This window comes from Canis aureus, chromosome 7, assembly GCF_053574225.1.
Source record: "Canis aureus isolate CA01 chromosome 7, VMU_Caureus_v.1.0, whole genome shotgun sequence".
In the NCBI taxonomy this organism is placed as follows: Eukaryota; Metazoa; Chordata; class Mammalia; order Carnivora; family Canidae; genus Canis; species Canis aureus.
The window spans coordinates 40,133,644-40,154,969 of record NC_135617.1 but is presented as its reverse complement, the minus strand read 5'-3'; the positions used below and the strand labels follow the sequence as shown (position 1 = coordinate 40,154,969).

At 38.9% G+C, this 21,326-nt stretch overlaps 1 protein-coding gene across 2 annotated transcripts in view; it reads left to right on the top strand.

Moving 5' to 3' along the window:
* Positions 1-6,769: 6,769 nt before the first annotated feature.
* Positions 6,770-21,326, top strand: part of COL19A1 (collagen type XIX alpha 1 chain) — a 311,746-nt gene continuing 297,189 nt past the window's right edge. The window contains exons 1-2 of one of the 2 annotated variants that reach the window (XM_077903490.1): positions 6,770-7,150; positions 20,568-20,693. In XM_077903490.1, coding sequence (XP_077759616.1) covers positions 20,603-20,693 — 91 coding nt within the window. In that variant the 5' untranslated portion in view covers positions 6,770-7,150; positions 20,568-20,602. The remainder of the gene's footprint in view (positions 7,151-20,567; positions 20,694-21,326) is intronic. The other variant, XM_077903489.1, reaches the window with a different exon arrangement.

Genomic DNA, 21,326 nt, shown 5'->3' with positions numbered 1-21,326 from the left:
AGTAAAGAAGCTGAACACTGCCTGAAAATACCACTTGTGTCACCTACTGTGAGAATGTCATTCTAATAGAATCCACTGACATGAGATTGACCTTGATGGAGAAAACAGACCTTTCCTCTGCTTCAGAAGGCACTGGCTACACCAGCATCCCCAGGGCTGGGGTCAAAACTGAGCAATGGCACCACAGCAGAACCAGCTGAGCAGCGCCACAGTTAGGGACAGGATTAGCAAAAGATTCATAACCCGTGCAGCCAAGTCTCTAGATAAAAGATAGTGGATTTCAATATGGCTATCTGAACACTAAAAGTTATTATGAAGTTTTTACTAAAAATAAAGAGCTATTCTACATAAGAAAAAATATTCTGTTTTTGGTTAACACCCAAAGTGCTTAAAAATAAGAATAGATTTATGAACTATCATTGTTTCTTTCACTAGCTATGTTTTATGACTTCTCATAATTACTTGAAAGGGGTTTTATAAACATAGAAGTTTACATTTAAAATGGATAAAAATGGGTTTATGGTAAAATAATTTGACAGCAAGAATGTCCTCAAGTATTAGAAAACCAGGTAAATCTGTCACCTTTGAGAGAGAACAGAGTCTGGTCAGATTTATCTTACTTTGGCTTAGTTGAATAGTCAACTAAGCAAAGAGCTTTGCCTAGTTTTCTATCTTGGAATTTTTTTTTCCTTTTAATTTAGCACAAACTAAAGCGTATTGTTGGACATTGTCTGAATACATAAAGTATTTAGGGGCACCTGGGTGGCTCAGTGTTTGAGCGTCTGCCTTTGGCTTGGGCAGTGATCCTGGCATCCCAGGATGGAGTCCTGCATCAAGATCTCCACAGGGAGCCTGCTTTCCCTCTGCCTATGTCTCTGCCTCTCTGTCTCTCTGTCATAAATAAATAAAATCTTTAAACAAACACATAAATAAAATTATTTTTAAGTCCAACTAATTTAGTTCATGGTTTTCTCTTAAAATTGATTCCTTTCTTAAAACAGAGACTTATAGGTTTATTTCATTTTGTCTTTCTCATATTACCTTGTAAGGGAAATTGTTGCCACAAAACTTTGAGGCCTCTGCTTTGCCTTGAGCACCCATTTAATCAGTCTGTTAGGTGATCTGGGTTTGCAAAATGTTTGTTGAAAAGTGATTAAAGACAATGTACTAGAGCATAGTAGATAAGAGCCTGGACATTGGAATGAGACAGACATGGGTGCAAATCCTGGCTCTGTCAGGTTGGTTCAGGGCCTTAGTCCTAAACTGTGAAAATAGGACAATGAAGTTGTTGAAGGATTTTGAAAATATGAAATATGTAAAGCACTCAGTACCATGCCTAGCAAATGATTTTTTAAAAATGATTTCATGAGATGGGGCGCTAGAGTGGCTCAGTCAGCTAAGCACCTGTCTTCAGCTCATGATCCCAGGGTCCTGGATGGAGCCCTGCATTGAGTTCCTTGTTCAGTGGGGAGCCTGCTTCTCCCTCTCCCTCTGCTATGCCCCCTGTTTGTGCTCTGTCAAATAAATAAATAAATAAATAAATAAATAAATAAATAAATAAATAAAATCTTTTAAAAAATGATTTCATGAGAATCAGAAAATAAGCTAAATAGTTTTAAGTTGAAAATAAACACTCCAAAGAGATTACAATGAAAAGAATTACAGCTTTTAGACATGAACTTGATTAACTTACTAGCTGACTAATCATACTGCGTCAATGTTGAATTATTTTTTTTAAATGTTGTATAAGGGTTCGTTATTTAAAAATATTCAGGAGCGCCTTGGTGGCTCAGTTGGTTAAATGTCTGCCTTGGGCTTCGCTCATGATCTCAGGGTCCTGGGATCGAGTCCTGCATGAAGCTCCCTGCTCAGTGAGGAGCTTGCTTCTCCCATTCCCTCTGCTGTTCCCCGTTTGTGCCTCCTCTCTCTGTGTCAAATAGATAAATAAAATCCTTAATAAATAAATAAATAAAAACATTGAGGAGTTAGAACAAAGTTTAATTGGGAGTCTTTTTCTCATGTTCTAAGAATAACAAAAGATTATTTAAACAGAGTTGCATTCTTTTTGTCAATAATGAAAATTAACCTTAAGTGTGGAAAAGAAGTGAAGGGGACACATGATGAGGACATTTTCAACTAATAATAGTCTTGTTGTCTTGATATATTGCTGTACACACACACACACACACACACAAGTCCTTGTTCTGAGAATCCTTTATAGGCGAGAACAAATTATCCTGTGGTTACTTTATTAGTGTAATAATTTAATCCCCTAGATAGCATACCAAAATAAACCTACCATTTTTCCATATTGACTCTGAGATTCAGTCTATGCTTTGTAATTAGAAAGTTGTATGTCCTCAGTTACTTAACCTCTACAAGCCTCATCTCAACAAATATTTGAAGATTATATTAAGAAAAAATGTATTGTACTAGGTGCTCTAGGTATTATTAAAAAAGACTCCATTCTAGTCCTTAAGGAGTTTACAATCACATCAGAGGGCCAAATACAGAAATGTGTTTGAAACAAGGTAGGGAAAAGTAGATTGTCATGTAAAAAGTGACTACTCCACTCTCTAGAGGTAGGGGAAGAGTTTGTTTGGTCCCCAGAAGAAACCCTGTTATAGACAGAACACCTGAAATAAGCCTCAAATGATTGGCAGAATGTCAACAGCCACCTTGAGGTTCACCTGGAGGTAGTAGGAGTAATAGCATAGTGGACGGGCTGGGTAGTTCATTCTGTGCTTAAGAGCAATTAATCTGGTTGGGACCTCCTGGGGGTCTGAGGGGTCTGAGCGGAGCCCACTGAAGTTGCACTGTTGAAAGGATTTAGCTCAGTAGGAAAGGAACTTCATTTTCCTCACCCGAATGGGGAGAGAAGTGGATTTGTTCTCTGCTGGTTCTTAGGTGTTTTTTTTTTCCTCTGTTGATTCTTTCAACAAATATTTATTACAGTAAACTCATCGTTTCCCAAATTATTATTTACAGTGCCCCTTCTAGTACTATGATTCTATGATGATTTTTAAGTAGATTTAGACTGACAAAACAAGAGAAACAGTTTTGTTCACCGGAAGTTTCTGATCTTCATGCTTCTGCATAGTAATAGTTTCTCCCCACCTTCGAACTTTCTCAGTATTTTATATCTACTTTATTGCACTTTGTATTTTCATTTCATATTACCATTGTGTATGCGTATACATGTCTTCTCTTTCTTACTAAATGTTAAACTCCAGGTGGGGCCCATGTGCAACCTCTTTGCCTGCTCTACAGTGCTCAGCTGAAGAGGTATTTAAAACTGTGTTGAATGAACAGTTTAATTAATATCTGCTTCCCAGAGAAATCATTAGAACAAGTTTAAATGTTTCATGTCACAGGCTCACTTTTACCTGGAAGATTCCTGCTGGAAATGATTGAAAAGAGCACTTGAGAGGCAAATATCTCAGCTCTCTTAACACCATTACTTTATTAATTTGTTGGAGATATATAAAAATACCACACTAGGTTATGTTTGTTACATTTTTATTACAACCGTAATACATATTCATTGTAGAAACTTTATATTATCATAGAAAAGCAAAAGGAAGAAATCAAAATCTCCCATAATCATAACTCAGAAATAACCACAGTTCATGGTTTTAGAGGAGTTTTTAGAGCTTTTAATAAATATGGCAAATCTGTCCTTCAGAAAGACAACTATTTTATGCTCCTGAGTGTGAGAATGCTCCTCATTTATGCTAACCCTGAATATACCACTCATCTTAGTCTTGGCGAAATGGGTAGGGGACAAAAATCATTCCTTTAGAAATTAATTTCTTTCAATATCAATTTGAGTATTTTTTCATGCGTTTATTGACCATTTGTATTTCCTTTGTGAATGGCCTTTTCACAGTTTTGCCCATTTTTCTATTGGGATATTTATCTGTCTCTATTTTTAAAAATCATTATTTTTGAGAGGTGGATGTGTATTAATAAACATTTTCCCCAGTCAGGCATTTGTCTTTTACCCTATTTCCTTTCAGGGTCACTGATCCCTAGGAAGTAAAGTCTAATAAACTAAGTGAATGTCAGATCTGTGATCACTTCTTCCTCTCATTTCTAAGCTGAGTCAATGTGAGGAGCTAGAATGTCTTCCAGGAATGGAAGCAGACATAACAACCTCCCGTGCAATATCATTTTCTCTGTGAGGAGAATTATTTCCAGAAACAAAGGTAAAAATAGCCTTTAAAAATTTTAAATGTCCATACTTATGATGATTACTAAAAAATTAGAACTGATATGCCTACTTTCTGTTTACCCTGAAGAATATTATATGTAGTACTGGTCTCAAAAGAAAAGAATGGGAAGTGCATGCTAGCGATGACAAGTCAGATTTGGTAATTACAGTTAACAGTACGGTCTGTTCAGCTCCTATTGAGGCACTGAAGTATTTCCATGGGATATGTATGGGAGTCATGTATGTCTGTGCCCCGTCAATTCAATAGAGAATGAACACTCTTATGGTTTGGTAACTAAGAAGTTAGCTGGGGGCAATGCTGAAATTCTTTCTTCTTGGAAAATGGAAACTATGAAGGAGGAGAAAAGTGAAAGGAATTACAAAAGAGAAAAGGCAAAGTAACATGGCTGGGAGCACAAAAGTACAGAAAAAAGAAAAACAAAAACAAATAGCCATATTAACTCAGGAGATTGAGAAGTGAGGCTCAGGAAAGAAAAAAACATTATATTCATTATGGGGCAATTATCAAAATATGGTGCAATGTTCCTTTTATGACACTTAAATTATATAAGTGGGGCTTTACAAATATGGAAGAGTTTTTCAATGTACTAAAAGGAATTTATTCCTCACAGGACATAAAAATAGGGAACGTGTCTTCCACGGCATGTAAATATTGAAAGTGGTTTGCTTTTGAAATCTTATTTTTTAAAGTCACACATGCATGCAGCTAAACTGGGCATTAGAAGCCCTGCAAGCTGTTCGCCAGAATTCAAAGTCCTGTCAGAACTCCTATTATTTTCAGATGTGCGTTCACCAGCAGTAGCTTCAGAAGCAAGTGAAAAAACTGATCGTTTATAATTGTATTTGGGTTGGATATATAAAATTGCTCGGTTAGGGGCTGTTTCTATTTGAAGTCACTTTAAAACTCAGTGAAAAGAATTGGTTTAAGGAGCCAACACTTAGGGATATCATTGTTTGTAATTATGAAACCAGTCCAAATTTGAACGCTTTCTTGGAAGAAAAATGAGGAATATTTATTGACCTAGGATTGTTGGTGCAGAATAAGCAACAGATAATAATAATTTTTATTTTTAATCATTTCTCACTTTCTTCCAAACTCTTGTTTAGTTCAATGCTGTGAGTAGGGAAAGGAGCAATTTGAGGTTGAAAAAAAAAAATATGACAGTGGTTATTTTGAAAAAAATTTTTAAAGATTATGAAATTAAGATGTTTGCAAAAATAACACTAAAATAAAGATGCATTAAAACACAAATTAGAGGCAAAATTTCAGGCTTTCTCTTAAGTAATTTTAAAGCCTTACTTTAAATAGTACCAATTAAATGTAAATAAGGTGAACATAATGGTCTATCAGAGAAATAAAGCCTGGATGCTCTTATTCCAATTCACTAGCAAGTGAAAGGTAAAGTACAATTGCTTAGAAAGGAAAAAAAAGAAAGATTCAAATAGGGGTAACACTTTTTAAAAATTGGAGAATGATCACCAAAAGTCTGACGAAGGTTTGTGAAAACATATTTTTCAAATGGCCATTTCAGCAGCATGATTCATGTGATATCCTCCCTCCTTGGCCTCTTTCCACAGTCAACCAAAAATTAGTGACGAAAATCAAACAGAAGGAAACACATCATAAGGTTTTAAATTCTGACATATAAACATGTTTTGATGCAAGACAAAAACTGTAGGCATTTTGATTACGATGAAAAGGGTTTAAAAACCACCAGTTGACTCTAATAGTTTCACTTCAATGAAGTGGAAATGAGCTATCTCCTAAAATTTTTCTTAATATTTTTAGGTTTTGCTGGCCTAATTTTATTACCCAATCTTTGAGCCTTGACACATGAAACATATTTCTCTGATTTAAGGTAACTTTTAAGCTTACTGATTCTCACCATTATGGATCAATAACATAATTTATAATATTTCCCCAACTATGGCAGTACTAAAGAATGTTAAGCCAATTTATCCATTTTCTTTTTTTTCAATTTATCCATTTTCTAATGCCTGATCATTTTTCTGAGTTCTATAATGGTTTTATTTTTCTTCCAAAGATATATGTGTGTGTGTGTGTGTGTGTGTGTAGGGGAGGGTGGATGGATTTATACATATATATATATATGTGTGTGTGTGTAGGGGAGGTGGATGGATTTATACATATATATATGTGTGTGTGTGTATATATATATCTCACACATACAATATGTATCTATACCTTCAAATATAAATATATACCCACTGTGTGTGTGTACACACACACACAAATACCTACAGAAAGATCTGCGGAAAAATGTTACCTTCACATGTTGAAAGGGATCCCAAAGAGTTCAAAACCCAGCATTTGTCGCACCAAATCCATGGAAAGACATAATATTTAAAATCACAAAATACTTTTATGGACTCTGAGACCAACAGTGCCACACTGAACCTGTACACACGAACATGATCAGAAGGCGGAAAGACTCTCGATTAACTTTATATATAAACTCCTGACATAAAAGTGGAAAATGAAACATAAATGATAATCCCTTTTCAGCTCAATCATCTACCTGTGAATGCACACCACACAGGAGACTGTGAAGACCCTTCATCATCAAAGTGAGGAACTCCAGCACCTGCATCCACCAGTCGTCCTCCCTGTGAAACTGCTAATAAAGCGTCAACCTGAGAAGGCATTATTCCCAGCTCCAAGGCGACGTTGTTGTGATCAGGGAAAACCTGTGCCCGGGCTGGCGGAGTCCCGTCTCGCGGAGTCCCTCCGTGCTCGTCGAGTGGGAGGGTCACACCGGGAGAGACTAATAAGGGCAGAGATGCGTCCCCCTTCCCCACTCGCAGGGAGCTCCCTCGGGCCACTCCTCGGCGCTGCGGCAGCCCGCGCGGGCCGGACTCCGCGGCGCCTCTGAGGGGCTCACCCCCGCCGCCAAGGTAAGCTGCGCGGCTCTGCCCTGCGCCGGCCCTTTCGCTCCGTCTCTCGCACACACGCCGGGCCTGGGTCATCGGCTCAGGGTCCTGGTCGTTTGCGTGCATCTGCCTTTCGAGAGAATGCAAAACTGCGCCGCGCAGTTGGGGCGGATAAATAACGCACACCTGCGGTTGCGCATTCCCGTAGGTGGCCGAGCGACGCGACCGGGAGCGTTCGGCGCCCTGGGACCACTCTCGTATGCTACCTGGAACGTAGTTCGTGTTCCGATGCTCGCATAAGGCAGGCTTTATGCCTCGTACTTTAGTTCTAGTGGCTTTTCTGGCTACGTGTGCCTGTCAAGGAGAGCTAGGAGCACTGCTGATGCGGGGGAGAACAGACGTCAAATACAGAAGAAAAAAATATCCATGGGGTTAAATGCACAAAACAAATAAACTCAATATAGATGCATGCCATAAGAACATTTTTTGGGGGGGGAGGGGGGCTACGTCTAGAGATGTTACCCGCTGGAAGCGAGGAGACAGTCAAGGGCTATAAACTGGAAGACGCGAGGTGCGGGGGTTACTTATTCCGACCTGCGGGTATTTCTCCCGAGGGCGGCTCCGCGGGGCCGCGCGGGCGGGGGTCCCGGGACTCCGGCCTCCCCAGCCCGCGGCGGCTGCTCCTTAACTAGCCTGCAGCACGCGCAGCGCGGCCCGACCCGCCGCCGTCCCCGCCGCCGTCCCCGCCGCCGTCCCCGCCGCCGCAGCCGCGCGAACGTCCCGGTCCCGGCGCTCCGAGAACGCGGCCCCCGCCTCCGCCGCCGCCGCGCCGCCGCCGCCCGGGCTGCGAGATCCGGCCGCCTCGGCCGCCCCCGCGCCGGCGCCGACGCACCGCGGCCGCGGGGAGGGGGCGGCGCAGCCCCGCCGGCCCGGGCACTGCAGGGTCCCGAGGAAGTTTGCTGGCGCGGAACCAAGCGCGCCGCCACCGCCGGGCACGCTGGCTCGTTCGGAGCGGGCGGCGCGTCCGCGAATCCTGCCCCGCGCAGGGTGAGGGCGGGAGGCGGCGGGGTCGCGGTGGGCAGGCAGGTGCGGGAGCCGGAGGCGCAGGGAGGTGGGGAGGCGGAGGCGTGCGGGGTGCCCAGCTCCGTGCCAGCCTCAGGGGGCAGTGGGCCGGGGGCCAGCAAAGAGGAGAGGGCGCCCGGGACCCTGGGAATGCGGAGAGTTTTAATCGAACCATCCAGGCATTGCAGCAGGCAGCGATCCTGAGCCCCAGCTCGAGGTTGGGGAGTGCAGGGGGAAGGAGGATACTTGTGCTGCCTCCTGGCATTCACGATTCCCAGACTGCTTGGTCCCACCTTCTGCTTTGAGGAGGAGTCGGGGGAGAAACCAGGGTGGGGGTGCGCGTGGGGGTGCGCGTGGGGGTGGTCGGGGTGCCCAGCAGGAATCCATAGCTGCTTGCTAACGGAGGGGAGGAAATAAGCCCCTCCAGCGTCTCTCCCTACCCCCACTCCAACAAAAGGCGAAAGAGCAATGGCATTTGTTATCAGTCCAAACCAAGCAGTACTGTCCTTTTAAGAGATTAAGAAAAAAAAAAAGAAAAAAGAAAGAAAGGAAAGTACCAAACGTTTGGTTTCTCAGCATCTCCTTGCAGATGTGTGGGGAAGGAGCCGCAGGACTCCTAAGTGGAGATTTTTGACATGTGCCTGCAAAGGAGGAGCTGAGGCGTTTGGTGTTCAGATGGTGGAAAGTGTACCTAAAATCGCTTCCTGAGGAGGTTGACAGGGTTCTTTGAGTGGGAATATCTCTTCAGGGTGAAAAAGAGGACGGGGATTCCCAGGGGTAGAACAGTGCATCCTCTCCCTAGGGGGTTACAAAATGAAGGTAGTAACTGGCACGTGCTTCCATGAGGCTTTGTCCAGTCTGATTTCTCAGAATGGTGAGGAATCTAAGTGGGGTTTCCTGGGAAAGGAGAGAGAAGTGGTTATACACCAGGGGAGTGCACCTGAACCTGATGAAAAAGGTCAGGGAAAAAGCAAAAAGGCGAAAGGAAAACAAATGTGATTAGTATCACAGGACATTATCTCTGTATCCAAATCGTCACCCAACAAATGAAACCATCTCAAACAGATTCTCCAGAAATGGAAAATTTCCATTTACTCTATGGTCCTTCTGTTTAATCTCTGCTGCTGAGATTGTAGTTCATTTTTTTTTTTCCCCTAGCAGGCAGAAGTGCCCAGTAGGTACACAGAGTGTATGGTTTCAAAGGCAAGAGAAGCTATAGAGATAGAAATCATAGTTGTACATGGATGTGGATGAAACTGGAGGGTATTATGCTGAGCAGAATAAGTCAATCAGGGAAAGGCCACTGTCATATGGTTTCACTCATGTGGAATATAAGAAACAGCACAGAGAATCATAGAAGAAGGGAGGGAAAACTGAATGGGAAGTCATCAGAGAGGGAGACAAACCATGAGAGACTATTAACTATAGGAAACAAACTGAGGGTTGCTGGAGGGGAAGTTGGTGAGGGGATGGGGTAATTGGGTGATGCACTGGGTGGTGAGGGGATGGGGTAATTGGGTGATGCACTGGGTGTTACACTCAAATGATGAATTACTGAAGTCTACATATGAAACTAATGATGTGCTATATGTTGGCTAATTTAAATTAAAACAAACAGAAAGCATAGTTATGGCCAATTGACATCATAAATACAAATTCAAGTGAAAAGTGAAAAATTAGCAGGAACACAAACTAGCAGGGCTAGAGAGATGCAAGTATATAATCTGGAAAGGATGCTGGGAAAAACAAATAGAACGAATAGGATTGGAGTTGGATTATACAAGGCAGGCTGCATTAAGGTCATATATCTTAAAGAGGCAGAGAAAAGGGGCACCTCGGTGGCTCAAGCATCGGCCTTCAGCTCAGGTCATGATCTCAGGGTCCTGGGATCCAGCCCCACATAGGGCTCAGCAGGTAGTCTGCTTCTCCCCTCTCACTCTCCCTTTGCGCTCTCCCCTTCTCTCTCTCAAATAAATAAAATCTTAAAAAAAAATTAAAGAGGCAGACAATAAAATGGCTTGGCAGAAGAGAGCAAGAGAGGGGGCATTCCAACCAGAAGGAATGGCATGTGTGCAGGCTTAGAGGTGGGAGTGAGCAGTCATGTGCCTGGTAAGACAGAGAATCCGAGCTGGGATGAAACCCGAGATGAGAGCAGATAGTACTTGCCTAAGGAGAGATCGGAAAGGAGAATATAAGAGGTAAGAGGCTCTTTGGGGTGTTATTTTGTAGGCCTTTAATGAGATAATCAGGTGAGGAAGTTGCATATTGAGTTTGGAAATTGATAGATGGCCAATGTGAGAGTGGAATAATAGACCTTACCCATGATATCCCATGACATTTGTGAAGTCCAATGGGTCTTGACACCTCTCTGTGAGAAATCAGAGTTAATCATGAGATTGTAAGATTATTAGATCATAAAGTTAGTAGAGCGCGTCAAATGAAAAGTAGGAAGACTTGATACATAAGGGAAAAATATACGTCTATATTAATTCAAAATTTTAAGTGGCACTGGATCACTGAGATAGCTATATCTGTGGAAATGGAGCTATAGAATTGAAACCTGAGAAAATGTAGGTCACTCATAATGATAAAAGTTGATAATGGTTCCAAAAAAGTTGATGGAGACCACAGTAGGTCAGAAAAGTGAATCAATAAAACAAACAAGTTGTAGAGGATGAAGAGAATCAGTTAAGCACACTCAAAAGGAACCTGAGGTTGGAGACCCTCTGGGAAGTAAGCACTAGTTTTGAAGTGACAAGACAAATAACCTAGAAGTTTTTTTAAAAAGGATTTTTTTTTTTTTTTTTTTAATGATAGTCACACACACACACAGAGAGAGGCAGAGACACAAGTAGGCTCCATGCACCGGGAGCCCTACGTGGGACTCAATCCCGGGTCTCCAGGATCGCACCCTGGGCCAAAGGCAGGCGCCAAACCGCTGTGCCACCCAGGGATCCCTTTAAAAAAGATTTTATTTATTTATTCATGAGAGACAGAGAGAGAGAGAGAGAGAGAGAGGCAGAGACACAGGCAGAGGGAGGAGAGGCAGGCTCCATGAAGGGAGCCCGATGTGGGACTTGATCTGGAACTCCGGGATCACGCCCTAAGCCAAAGGCAGACGCTCAACTGCTGAGCCACCCAAGGTGTCCCAATAATATGGAAGTTTGAGAAAATGTGATCAAGTTGATCAGTTTAGAGGATTATAAACATTAAGAACGAGGCAATATATTTTCTGTGATGGAAGAAAAATTCAGTAGTATTATCTTTTGCGCATCTCATTAAACAACTGAAATTAGATCACTGAGTCTTCTTTTAATAATAATTCTCCACCTATATCTTCTATAAATTTTAAATCCATACCTGGATATACTACTTAAAAGCTTGAACCTCCATTTTGGAAATGTGTTGCTTTAGACTATATTCATCCTACAAATTGATCAAGTGAGTACCTACTAAATGCCAGTAGTTAATTATTTAATGTTTGAAAAAACACAAGTAAAAAGATACTTTCTTCTATAAGATGTTCAGTGTAAAGAAGAGACAGAATGCACATAGGTTATTAAAATGCAGTGTAGACTGCACTGAAGTAGAGGTGGATACTGAGCTCTGTTGGATTGTTAAGGCAGTGAGTAAATGAACCCAGTGATCATTCCTGCAGTCTTCATAGAGGACACGGCATTTGAATTGCATGTGGAAGGCAGAGTAAATGATTAGCAGTTGGAAAGAGAATTGGAAGGATATCCCAGTGGCCAAAACTGCATGTGCAGAAGCCTTGCACATGCGAGGAATTGTGAAGAGTTTGATGGAGTAAAGTTTGTATGGAAGGAGGTAGCAGGGGACGCCTGGGTGGCTCAGTGGTTGGGTGTCTGCTTTCGGCTCAGGGCATGATCCCGGAATCCTGGGATTGAGTCCCACATCAGACTCCCTGCATGGAACCTGCTTCTCCCTCTGCCTGTGTCTCCCCCCACCTCACCCCCTCTGTGTCTCTCATGAATAAATAAATAAAATCTTAAAAAAAAAAAAAAAAGGAAGGAGGTAGCAGGCAATGAGACTGGTCAGATGAGTCCAAGACCATACTCTGAAAAGCCTTGAGAGCTTCCCTTAGAAATGGCCAATGAAAAAGTACCAGGAGACTTTAATAAAGCAGAACACTAAAGTGATTAGATCCCTGTTATAGAATTCTTGAGCAGTAGGGAGATAGAAACAAGGGGAACGAGACTGAAGAAGAGGAATGTAGTTAGGAGTCTGCTGCACTTTTACAGATTAGAAATGGTAAGGAGGTAAAGTAAATCAGTTTTGTAAGGATGAAGAAGTTGGTATGGTTTCAAAGGAAATTTTTTAAAGTATATTTTATAGACTTGATAGAGGTTTGATATAGGAGAGGTAAAGAATGAATTGAAGAGGATTTTGAAATTTCTAATGGGTTCTTAAGTTAAATAAGAATCCTGTAATTAAAATATAAAGGTCAGGAGTTTTCTATAGATTATAATGAGGGCGGGAACCTTGCCTAAGCTGCAACAGATTTCTGCAAATTACCTCCAATTTCATTACTGTAGTCTATGATAAAATTATGAAATAATGCTAGATCTAGTCCTAAGCTCTTGAAACTTTTATCCTATTATCAGCTCAGAATTTAACTCTGGAGGCATGGCTTTTCAGCTGGTTTTCTCCAATAGTTTACAGACTCTGCTGTAGCTTCACTAAAGATAGATTCTAAAGATTGGTAAAAGAACAGATGTGTAACACCTGTTGTTTTTGCTTATTTACAAGATGTGTGACTTCATAACACTATGGTCAGATTTTCTTGGAATTATGTACAGGCATATTGGAAGATAGTCAAGAGGTTTGATTTAGGAATTGACCCCCTATCCAGTCACACAGCATTTCTCTTTGTGATGAATGCTCTGAAAATGTGGGTTCTTTCATTTAACAAATCAAACTTATTTTTTGGAAAGTTAAAATGTGATGTTGCTCATTTAACAGCCTGCATAAAGTGAATTAGGACTCTTTCTCTATTTTTTCCTGTTTGCCCCTTTCATTTGCCTTTCCCATGTTATTTTCTGTTTCTCTCTTTATTCTAATATTCTGATCCTTTACCTCAATTTCAAAGATGAAGAGTGAGTATTATAGAATGTCAGATGGCATAACAGTAAAACAATTCAGTCTGTAGGCAGATTTGGTGGGGTTTACTAAAAACCTTGTGCTAAGAAGTCCCTGACCATCTTATCTAGCAAGCTTGCTGTTTCATCATTCTACTTACTCTCCTTTCCTTTACTTCCTAGTGTCTATCTCACAAAGATAGTATATGTATTTATTTTTGGTCTCCCTGACCCGAGTGACACTAAGGACTTCCTCTACTTGGCGCCCTGCTTTATCCCCAATGACTACTGTCTCCCCCATGGCCCATAGGACCTGGATGGAATGAAAAATTCCATGAATGGAATGAAAAATTAAAGTTTTCCACTGTTCCTTTCTGTCCCTTTTGTGTTCTCGGTATGCAAATCTAAATTAATATGGAATTTTTGAAAATCCATGTCATAATTAAAATATTTTGGTAGTTAACTCATAGATTTTCAAGAGCTGAATAATGGAGATTTAAGGGATAGTGACTTTCTTTTTTTTAATTACCTTACCCCAACCAATATCCAAAACTATTCCAGTTAACCAAGGTTGGTGAGAATAATGGGTCGGAGGTAGTAGAGGTCATAGGCAGACCTTCAGGCAGCCTTTATCTTTTTGTTGTCATGCCTTTATCTTTTTGTTGTCATGACAATGAGAAATGAGTTACAGAGCTATCTGGATGATTTTAGAGGGTTCATAGGCTCCTGTGCTATTGTCTGCTCAAGACTGCCAGTACTGGGCATGCTCATAATTATGACTTTGGTACTTTGTAGGGCTGGGAAAGAACTGCTGGGTCTGGCTAGCAACTTTATAAAGAATAGCTGAAGATTTAAAGGTAGTATATAGGGATGTGATAGGTCTATCCCACATCCTGATGGTATAACAGCACTGACTTCTTAGTCTAGAAGAACTTGACTTGGATCTCAGGCTCTGGGATCTTCTGTATGAGCTTTGATGTCTCATATCTGTAGAATGAGGACCTGATACTGTTCTCTGTACCACTCTTAGGCCCAGGCAACAAGGTCCCTGTTCTGGGCCTTACATTTTGGAAGGCCTTTTTATGGCCTTGCTCTGGATGTGGTCTTGCTCTCAGAGTAGGAGTCCACAGTATTAAGGGGACCTATTCACCCAAAGCCCAAGCTGTTAGATGAGGCTCTAGGCACCCAAGGTCCTGAAATTCCCTGACCAAAGGACTATTAGTCCTCTTACAGGACTGGTAGATCTCTTCCTAGTGTTCATCTCCTCAGGGACAGACCAAGTTACTGATAGGAACACTCCTAGGCCCCAGTGAGTTTCAAGGAGTAACTGCTTACAGCTGTTATAGACAGTTTAGATTTACTGGTATGGTCTCATACATGTTGGGTGAGGCCCTGCATGGTGCAGACCAAGGAAGGAATGGGAAAAAATGAGAAAAGAGCTTTAGTCCGACCCAGAGGCTAGTTTATCCTTTGCAGCCTGCTGTGTTCAATTCTGAACTTGACGTGGGCTTTCAGGTCTTTGTGAAGGTATACTTGTCAAGATAAAAAGATACAACATTCATGTATTTAGACATATGATATATGGATCTCTTGCCCTATACCCTGCTAGTGTTAGGGACAGAGATGATTGCCTCTCAATAAATACCACATATAAAATAAATCTGCCTCAGAAAATGAGAACATGTGTAACCAATATTCCCCATGTCCTTCCTGAAATGTATCATGAGCCATCTTTGTACCAGTTTTGAAAAAAAAGTGACTTGAGAGCCTTCAGCTATCTCAGCATCCACATATATTATTCTGAGGTTCTTAATTGGTCATTCCATTGGGAAAGCATTGAAGGTCTGTGTTAACATTGAAATCTTACCTGGGAAGAACAACACATTAAATTTTGACAATGTTGGTTTGGATTAATTTATCAAACTATTTTGATGGTTACCTCCCTGGAATCTGAGGAGACAAAATAGAAAATTGGCAAGTTTTGATGATGAAGGAGCTTATAGACAGTCTTGAATTGAGAATTCCTGGAGAGCCCTGGAGGTGGGTCCAGGACAATAAGAAGCAGCCTGTAAACAGTGGGTTCTGGAAGCAGTGAGAAGGATCTGGAGGAGAGGTCCAAAAAGACTCCAGTAGAAGTTTTTCCCAACCCTGCAACTACCTGAAGCAGAGGTTAAAGATCTGAAATAGGTATATTTTTAGAATATATACAAGGATTTATTTTGAAACTTTACCAAGTTTTTTCAAATGTTCATAGTAGGGGGAAAAATGATCCTAGGGAGGTAGAGTACATCTGCACTTAGGATCAAAACAACAGAAACTTCAACTAGTAAACATGCTTTACGATGTGCAAAGAGATGTATACCTGAAACTAATATTATACTGTTAACTATATTCAAATTAAAATAAAAAGGCTTAAAAAGAAAGAAAAATGTATGAAAAGAATGTTCATGATAATGATTCTTGAAATATTATAAGATCTTGAAATGCCTTAAGAATTATAAAAGTTTAAATTTTCACAACAGATTCAAAGATAAGTACATTTTACTGTATTTCAATATTTGGAAATTGACAATCTCTTTTTAAATTCAAAGACTATTTATTGAGCCCCTGCTTTTCCAGATACTATGTTAGGTGCCCAGGATTAGATGATGGACAAGACAGACATAATCTCTGCCTTCAAGGAGCATAGAGTTGACAGGAGGAAATAAACATGTACACAGACAAAATAGTGTGAGCTGGAGAATCATGAGGTGAGGAATAAGGGCTCTTCCACACAGTAACATTTACATTGAGAGATGTAGGATAAATAGGACCCAGTGTGATCCAGGTTGAGGAAAGAGCATGCACTAAAGTCCTGAGTTTGGAAAAAAAAATAAATAAATAAAGTCCTGAGTTTGGAAGGAGCATGGGAATTTGAGGAATAGGACATCAGTGGAGAGAACAGTACCAAATGCGGCTAAAAAGGGAGTAGGAGCTAATTTAATCAGGGCTTCTAAGCCATAAAAAGGTTTTTGGATTGCATATGAAGTACAATGGGAAAACATTCAAGGGTTAAAGCAAAGGAGTGCCATTATTCAACTTTTATTTTAGGAAAAGTGCTCTAGTGCTGTGTAGTAAGTGAATTTGGTCAGGAGCCCATAGCAGATGGGGGAACTCAGTTAGTCTGATGAGTCTAGATTAGGGAAAACTGAACTAGGATTATGGCAGAGGAATGGAGGGCAGTGGATAGATTTGAGATGGGTTTGGGGTAACACTGTTAATGACTTGCTGACTGGATGTGGGTGATGGTGATACAGGAGACGAAGAATGAATGTGATGCCTGAGTTCCTGCTTTGAGCATTTTGATGGGGACTGAGAGTGGGAAGAGTGTGAGAGGAGTAAGTTGTGCTTGGGAATCAAGCATTTAATTTGAACATATTAACTTAGAGATGTCTGTGCAACATCTAAGAGGGAATACAGAATAGGCAGCTGGCTACACAGTCTAATAATGTTCAGAGAAGCGTCGGCTGGGGATACAAATTTTAAAATCATCTGACACATACTGTTTAAAGCCAAGAGAATGGTAAGATCACCTAAGAAGATATAAAGAGACAGGCAAAGACGGCCCAGAGATCCCAGGACTAAGGAATCAGGTAGTAACAAGATTTGAGAAAGGATTTTGAAGGAAATCCCAGAGAGTGTGAGGACGGGGAGGCCAATGACAGTGAGAATTTCAAGAAGGAGATAATGGTCAGCTATTGGAAGTACTGCCAGGAATTGAATAAGATGGGGAGAGAAAAGAATTCTTTCAAATTCTTGCTGAACTTGGTAGAGACATCTCAATGGAAGGTGGAATGGCAATTCATCATTAAGTAGGACATTTAGTCAACTAACCAGAATATCATCTTCTTCAAACATCTTGCATGAATGAGATTGAACCTAAGTACTATCTCTAAGTGACTTAGGAAACAGGAGACCTCAAGATTGAGTTAATATGCTTATGAGTTACTATGGCTGTTTAGCTCTCTGGTTCTTTGTTGCTATAACAGGGACGAAAGTTTCAATGAACCTATATTTCTAGGATGCTTTGGCACTTCCTCATTGTCCAAATATCAAAGTCAACCTCAGACTGCGGAGATAACCATAACTAAATTTTTACTAATTATTATTTGTGAATATGTAGAGCAAAGAATTATAATAGGAGGTAATTTTTATGAATACTTATTGTGTTCAAGGACCTCTACTATACTTTTCCCAGGTGTTAACTGATAATAAGTCTAGCAATAGATTATTTTTCAGGTAAATAAATGAAGGCTTAGTGAAATTACATAACTTGTTCATAAGTGACAAAGTCCAGACATGCAGTCATGATTTTAACCACTCTACTACTCTGCTAACTAATCAATTAATAAGAGTTGCTTCTGGAAAATGTCTATTCAGGCCCTCTGCCCATTTTTTTACTGCATTTTGTTTTTCTTGGTGTTGGGCTGTGTGTGTTCTTTATACATTTTGGATTTTAACCCCTTATCAGATATATCATTTCAAATATCTTCTCCCATTCTGTAGGTTGCCTTTTTGTTTTGTTGATGGTTTCCTTTACTGTGCAAAAATTTTGTTGACAATTTTGCATCCGTATTCAAGAAAGATTTGCCTGTAATTTTCTTTTCTTATATCATTGTCAAATATGGTGTAATAATTTTGCTGACTTACTGATTGACCCTTTTTGCCTATTTTCTGAAATTTTTTTATAAGTGAAAATTCAGTAATAATTACTGCTTAAGTATTTGGTAAAATTTTCTGATGTAATCAATTTATACCTTAAGATTATTTGCATGGTGATTTTTTTATTGAATACTTAATAATGATAATAGTGTAAAATTTACTCCTTTTTTCTTGTCTATGTTTTAGTAATTGAAATCCCTTTAAGTAATAAAAATTTCTAGAAGAAGGTAAAAAAATCACTGGTTAAAACTGCAAACAATCAAAGGATCTCTTTGATAATTAGATTAATATTTGTGAGTTCTTTTATTTGAAATAGAATTGCCTTACCACTTACTAACTAATTTGACATAATAGGATAAGCTTTTAAAGTCATATGAGGATTAGGACTATATCTAGATGAAAGAGTTCAAAAGAAATAAGGCATACAACCAGCTGTTTGATATTTAGAACCACACATACGTTTTTAGTATTGCAATTGCTACTTCTAGCTATTCATATCTAAAATCTTGAATTAATTTTAAAATGCTGATCTTAGGGTATTTGGCATATGCAGAATACCAAAAACGGTGGCTTTAGTTTTTTTTTCTAGGGTATGTACTGACAACATTTAGACATTGGTATGATGGATTCTTTTATATTTGACTCTTGAGTAAACTTTGAATGATAACAAATAAATGATTCAATATTATTTGCATATTTAGAAGTCTTAGAATAGCTATTCTAATAATACTGCAATTGTTAAATACGCTGAAGGAGCTGTTATATTTTTACTTGCAATTTATTCCCTTGTTAGTTATTTCACTATAAAAATTAATTTAAGTAATATTTATGTGTTCTATTATAGAGATTCTGTATATTAAATCTTTTATTGTAATACCTATAAAGTACTAGTCTATATTTATAAAGACAAATGATTATGGAGAGTAACACATCAATGTTAAACATGATACCAGTGGTAGGCTCAGGTAGGTAGGCATGGCATATATCCATTTTTCTCCTAAACAGGTGGAAAGATTTCTTTTCATATGTCTAGTGATTACTTCAGTAGCAGTGATTATTTAACTCAGTAACAACATAATTAAGTTTATAGAAAACTTAAGACAAAATATGTAACACTAATATTCAGAGGAGAAAACAGAATTGTGAATAATAAGATTATATTTTAAAAATATAAATCATTGTATATGACACCAAAAGAACAGATGCAAAAAAATAGGTAAATTGGATTATGTAAAAATAAAAAAAATTTCTTTGCAGCAAAGGACACAATCAACAGAATAAAGACGTAACTCACAATATAGAAGAAAGTATTTGCAAATAATATATCTGAAAAGGGGCTAATATCCAGAATATATAAAGAACTCCTACAATTTAACAACAGAAAACAAGATTTAAAAATGGAGAAAGGAGTTAAATGGACCAGTCTCCAAAGAAGATACTCAAATGGATAATAAGCATATGAAAAGATATTCAATATCGCTAATCCTTAGGGAAATGAAAATCAAAAACACAATGAGATACCATCTCACACATTGGTTGCTATTAAAAATCCTACTACTACTAATAATAATGTTGATGAGGATGTGGAGAAATTGGAACCGTTATGCATAATTGGTAGGAATATAAAATGGTGCAGCTGCTATGGCAAACATTATGTTGGTTCCTCAGAAAATTCAAAATAGAATTATCATATGATCCAGCAATGCCATTTCTGGTATGTACCCAAAAGAATTAAAAGCAGGGACTTGAACAGATATTTGTACATTCATGTTCATAACCACATTATTCACAATAGTCAAAGATGGGAGCAACCCAAGTGTCCATCAAAGGATGAATGATAGACAAAACATAGTATATACATACAATGCAATATTATTCAGTTTTAAAAAGGAAGGAAATTCTGACATGTGCTGCCACATGGATGAAACTTAAGGACATTGTGCTAAGTGAAATAAAGTCCCAAAAGGATAAATACTGCTTGATTCTACTCATATGAGGCACCTAGAGTAGTGAAATTTATAGAGACAGAAAGTTAAGTGGTGGTTGCCAAGGGTTGCGGGAAGGAGAAATGGGAATTTAGTTTTCAATAGTTATAGAGTGTCAGTTTTGCAAGATGAGAAGTTATGGATGGTTGTGATGATTATACAATAATATGAAGATATTTAATACCACTTAAAAAGATTATAGATTTTATTTTGTGTTTTACCAGGATTTAAAATATCCTTTTTATATATAAATAAATAAATAAATAAATAAATAAACAAACACACACATTAAATCATTTAAGAGGTATAACTTTAAAAAAACATATGTAAAGAAGAACAAATTTAAGTTATAAGAGACTTTGTGGACATTGATAATTAGGAACTAATATGAAAATTTTTTGGAGCCTTTTCATACTCATTAAGGTATATATTGATATATTATGTATAATTACATAAATAATCATATATCCCATTGTATAATTATTTATATTGTAAAATCTTTTGTGTTCTCTTAGGTGATGAGGATCTTCTAGAGATAATGATGAGAGGAACCATATACAATAAACTCCGTTCCAATATTTTGTTTTGTTACAGGTCTGTGGCCATTGTTCACATGGTTTCGAGGCACAATGAGGCACGCTGGCTCTTGGAAACTTTGGCCCTGGGTGGCAGTGCTTCTACTTCCTGCTTCCACTTCCGTGACCGTCCGGGACAAGTCAGGTATCTAGGCCACCTCTTTTTGTCCAGTCACTAAATGTTATTTATAGTCTTTAAGTTATTTTTAAAAGTCATTAAAAATAAATTGTTGGGGTTGAGGAGGCCATAGGTTAAATCTACAAGTACAAAATAAATAATTCATTGTTTTTCCCATTGACCTTTAATGTTGCACATTTAGACTTTCTAAAACTATCTCATTTTCCCATATGTATATTGTATTAGTCTATATAACCTTTCTTTCCTCTCATTGATGATTACAAATATAAATATGTGCATGTCTCTCTGTGTGTATTTTTCTCCTTTTTCCCTTTATTATAAGGTATTCAAATTAGAAGTACATAAATTTGTCACTAATCAGGATTAACCAGGAACATACCTACTCTTAATTAGGAAGAGCAATAAACAGAATAGGAGATATAAAAGGAAACATGGTTTAATTACATGAGTTTTATAGTGTTTCAGATGAAATGAACAAAAGATTAACAGTCGTTAGAGCACTTATTGCGCTAAATAGATAATATTTATTTGCAGTTGTCAAATTCACAAATATCAATTTCACAAATGTTTCCAAAGCGCTGCAAGGCAGTTTGAAACATTTACTCTCACCTCTGATTTTTAAAAATGGTTATGTGGTGG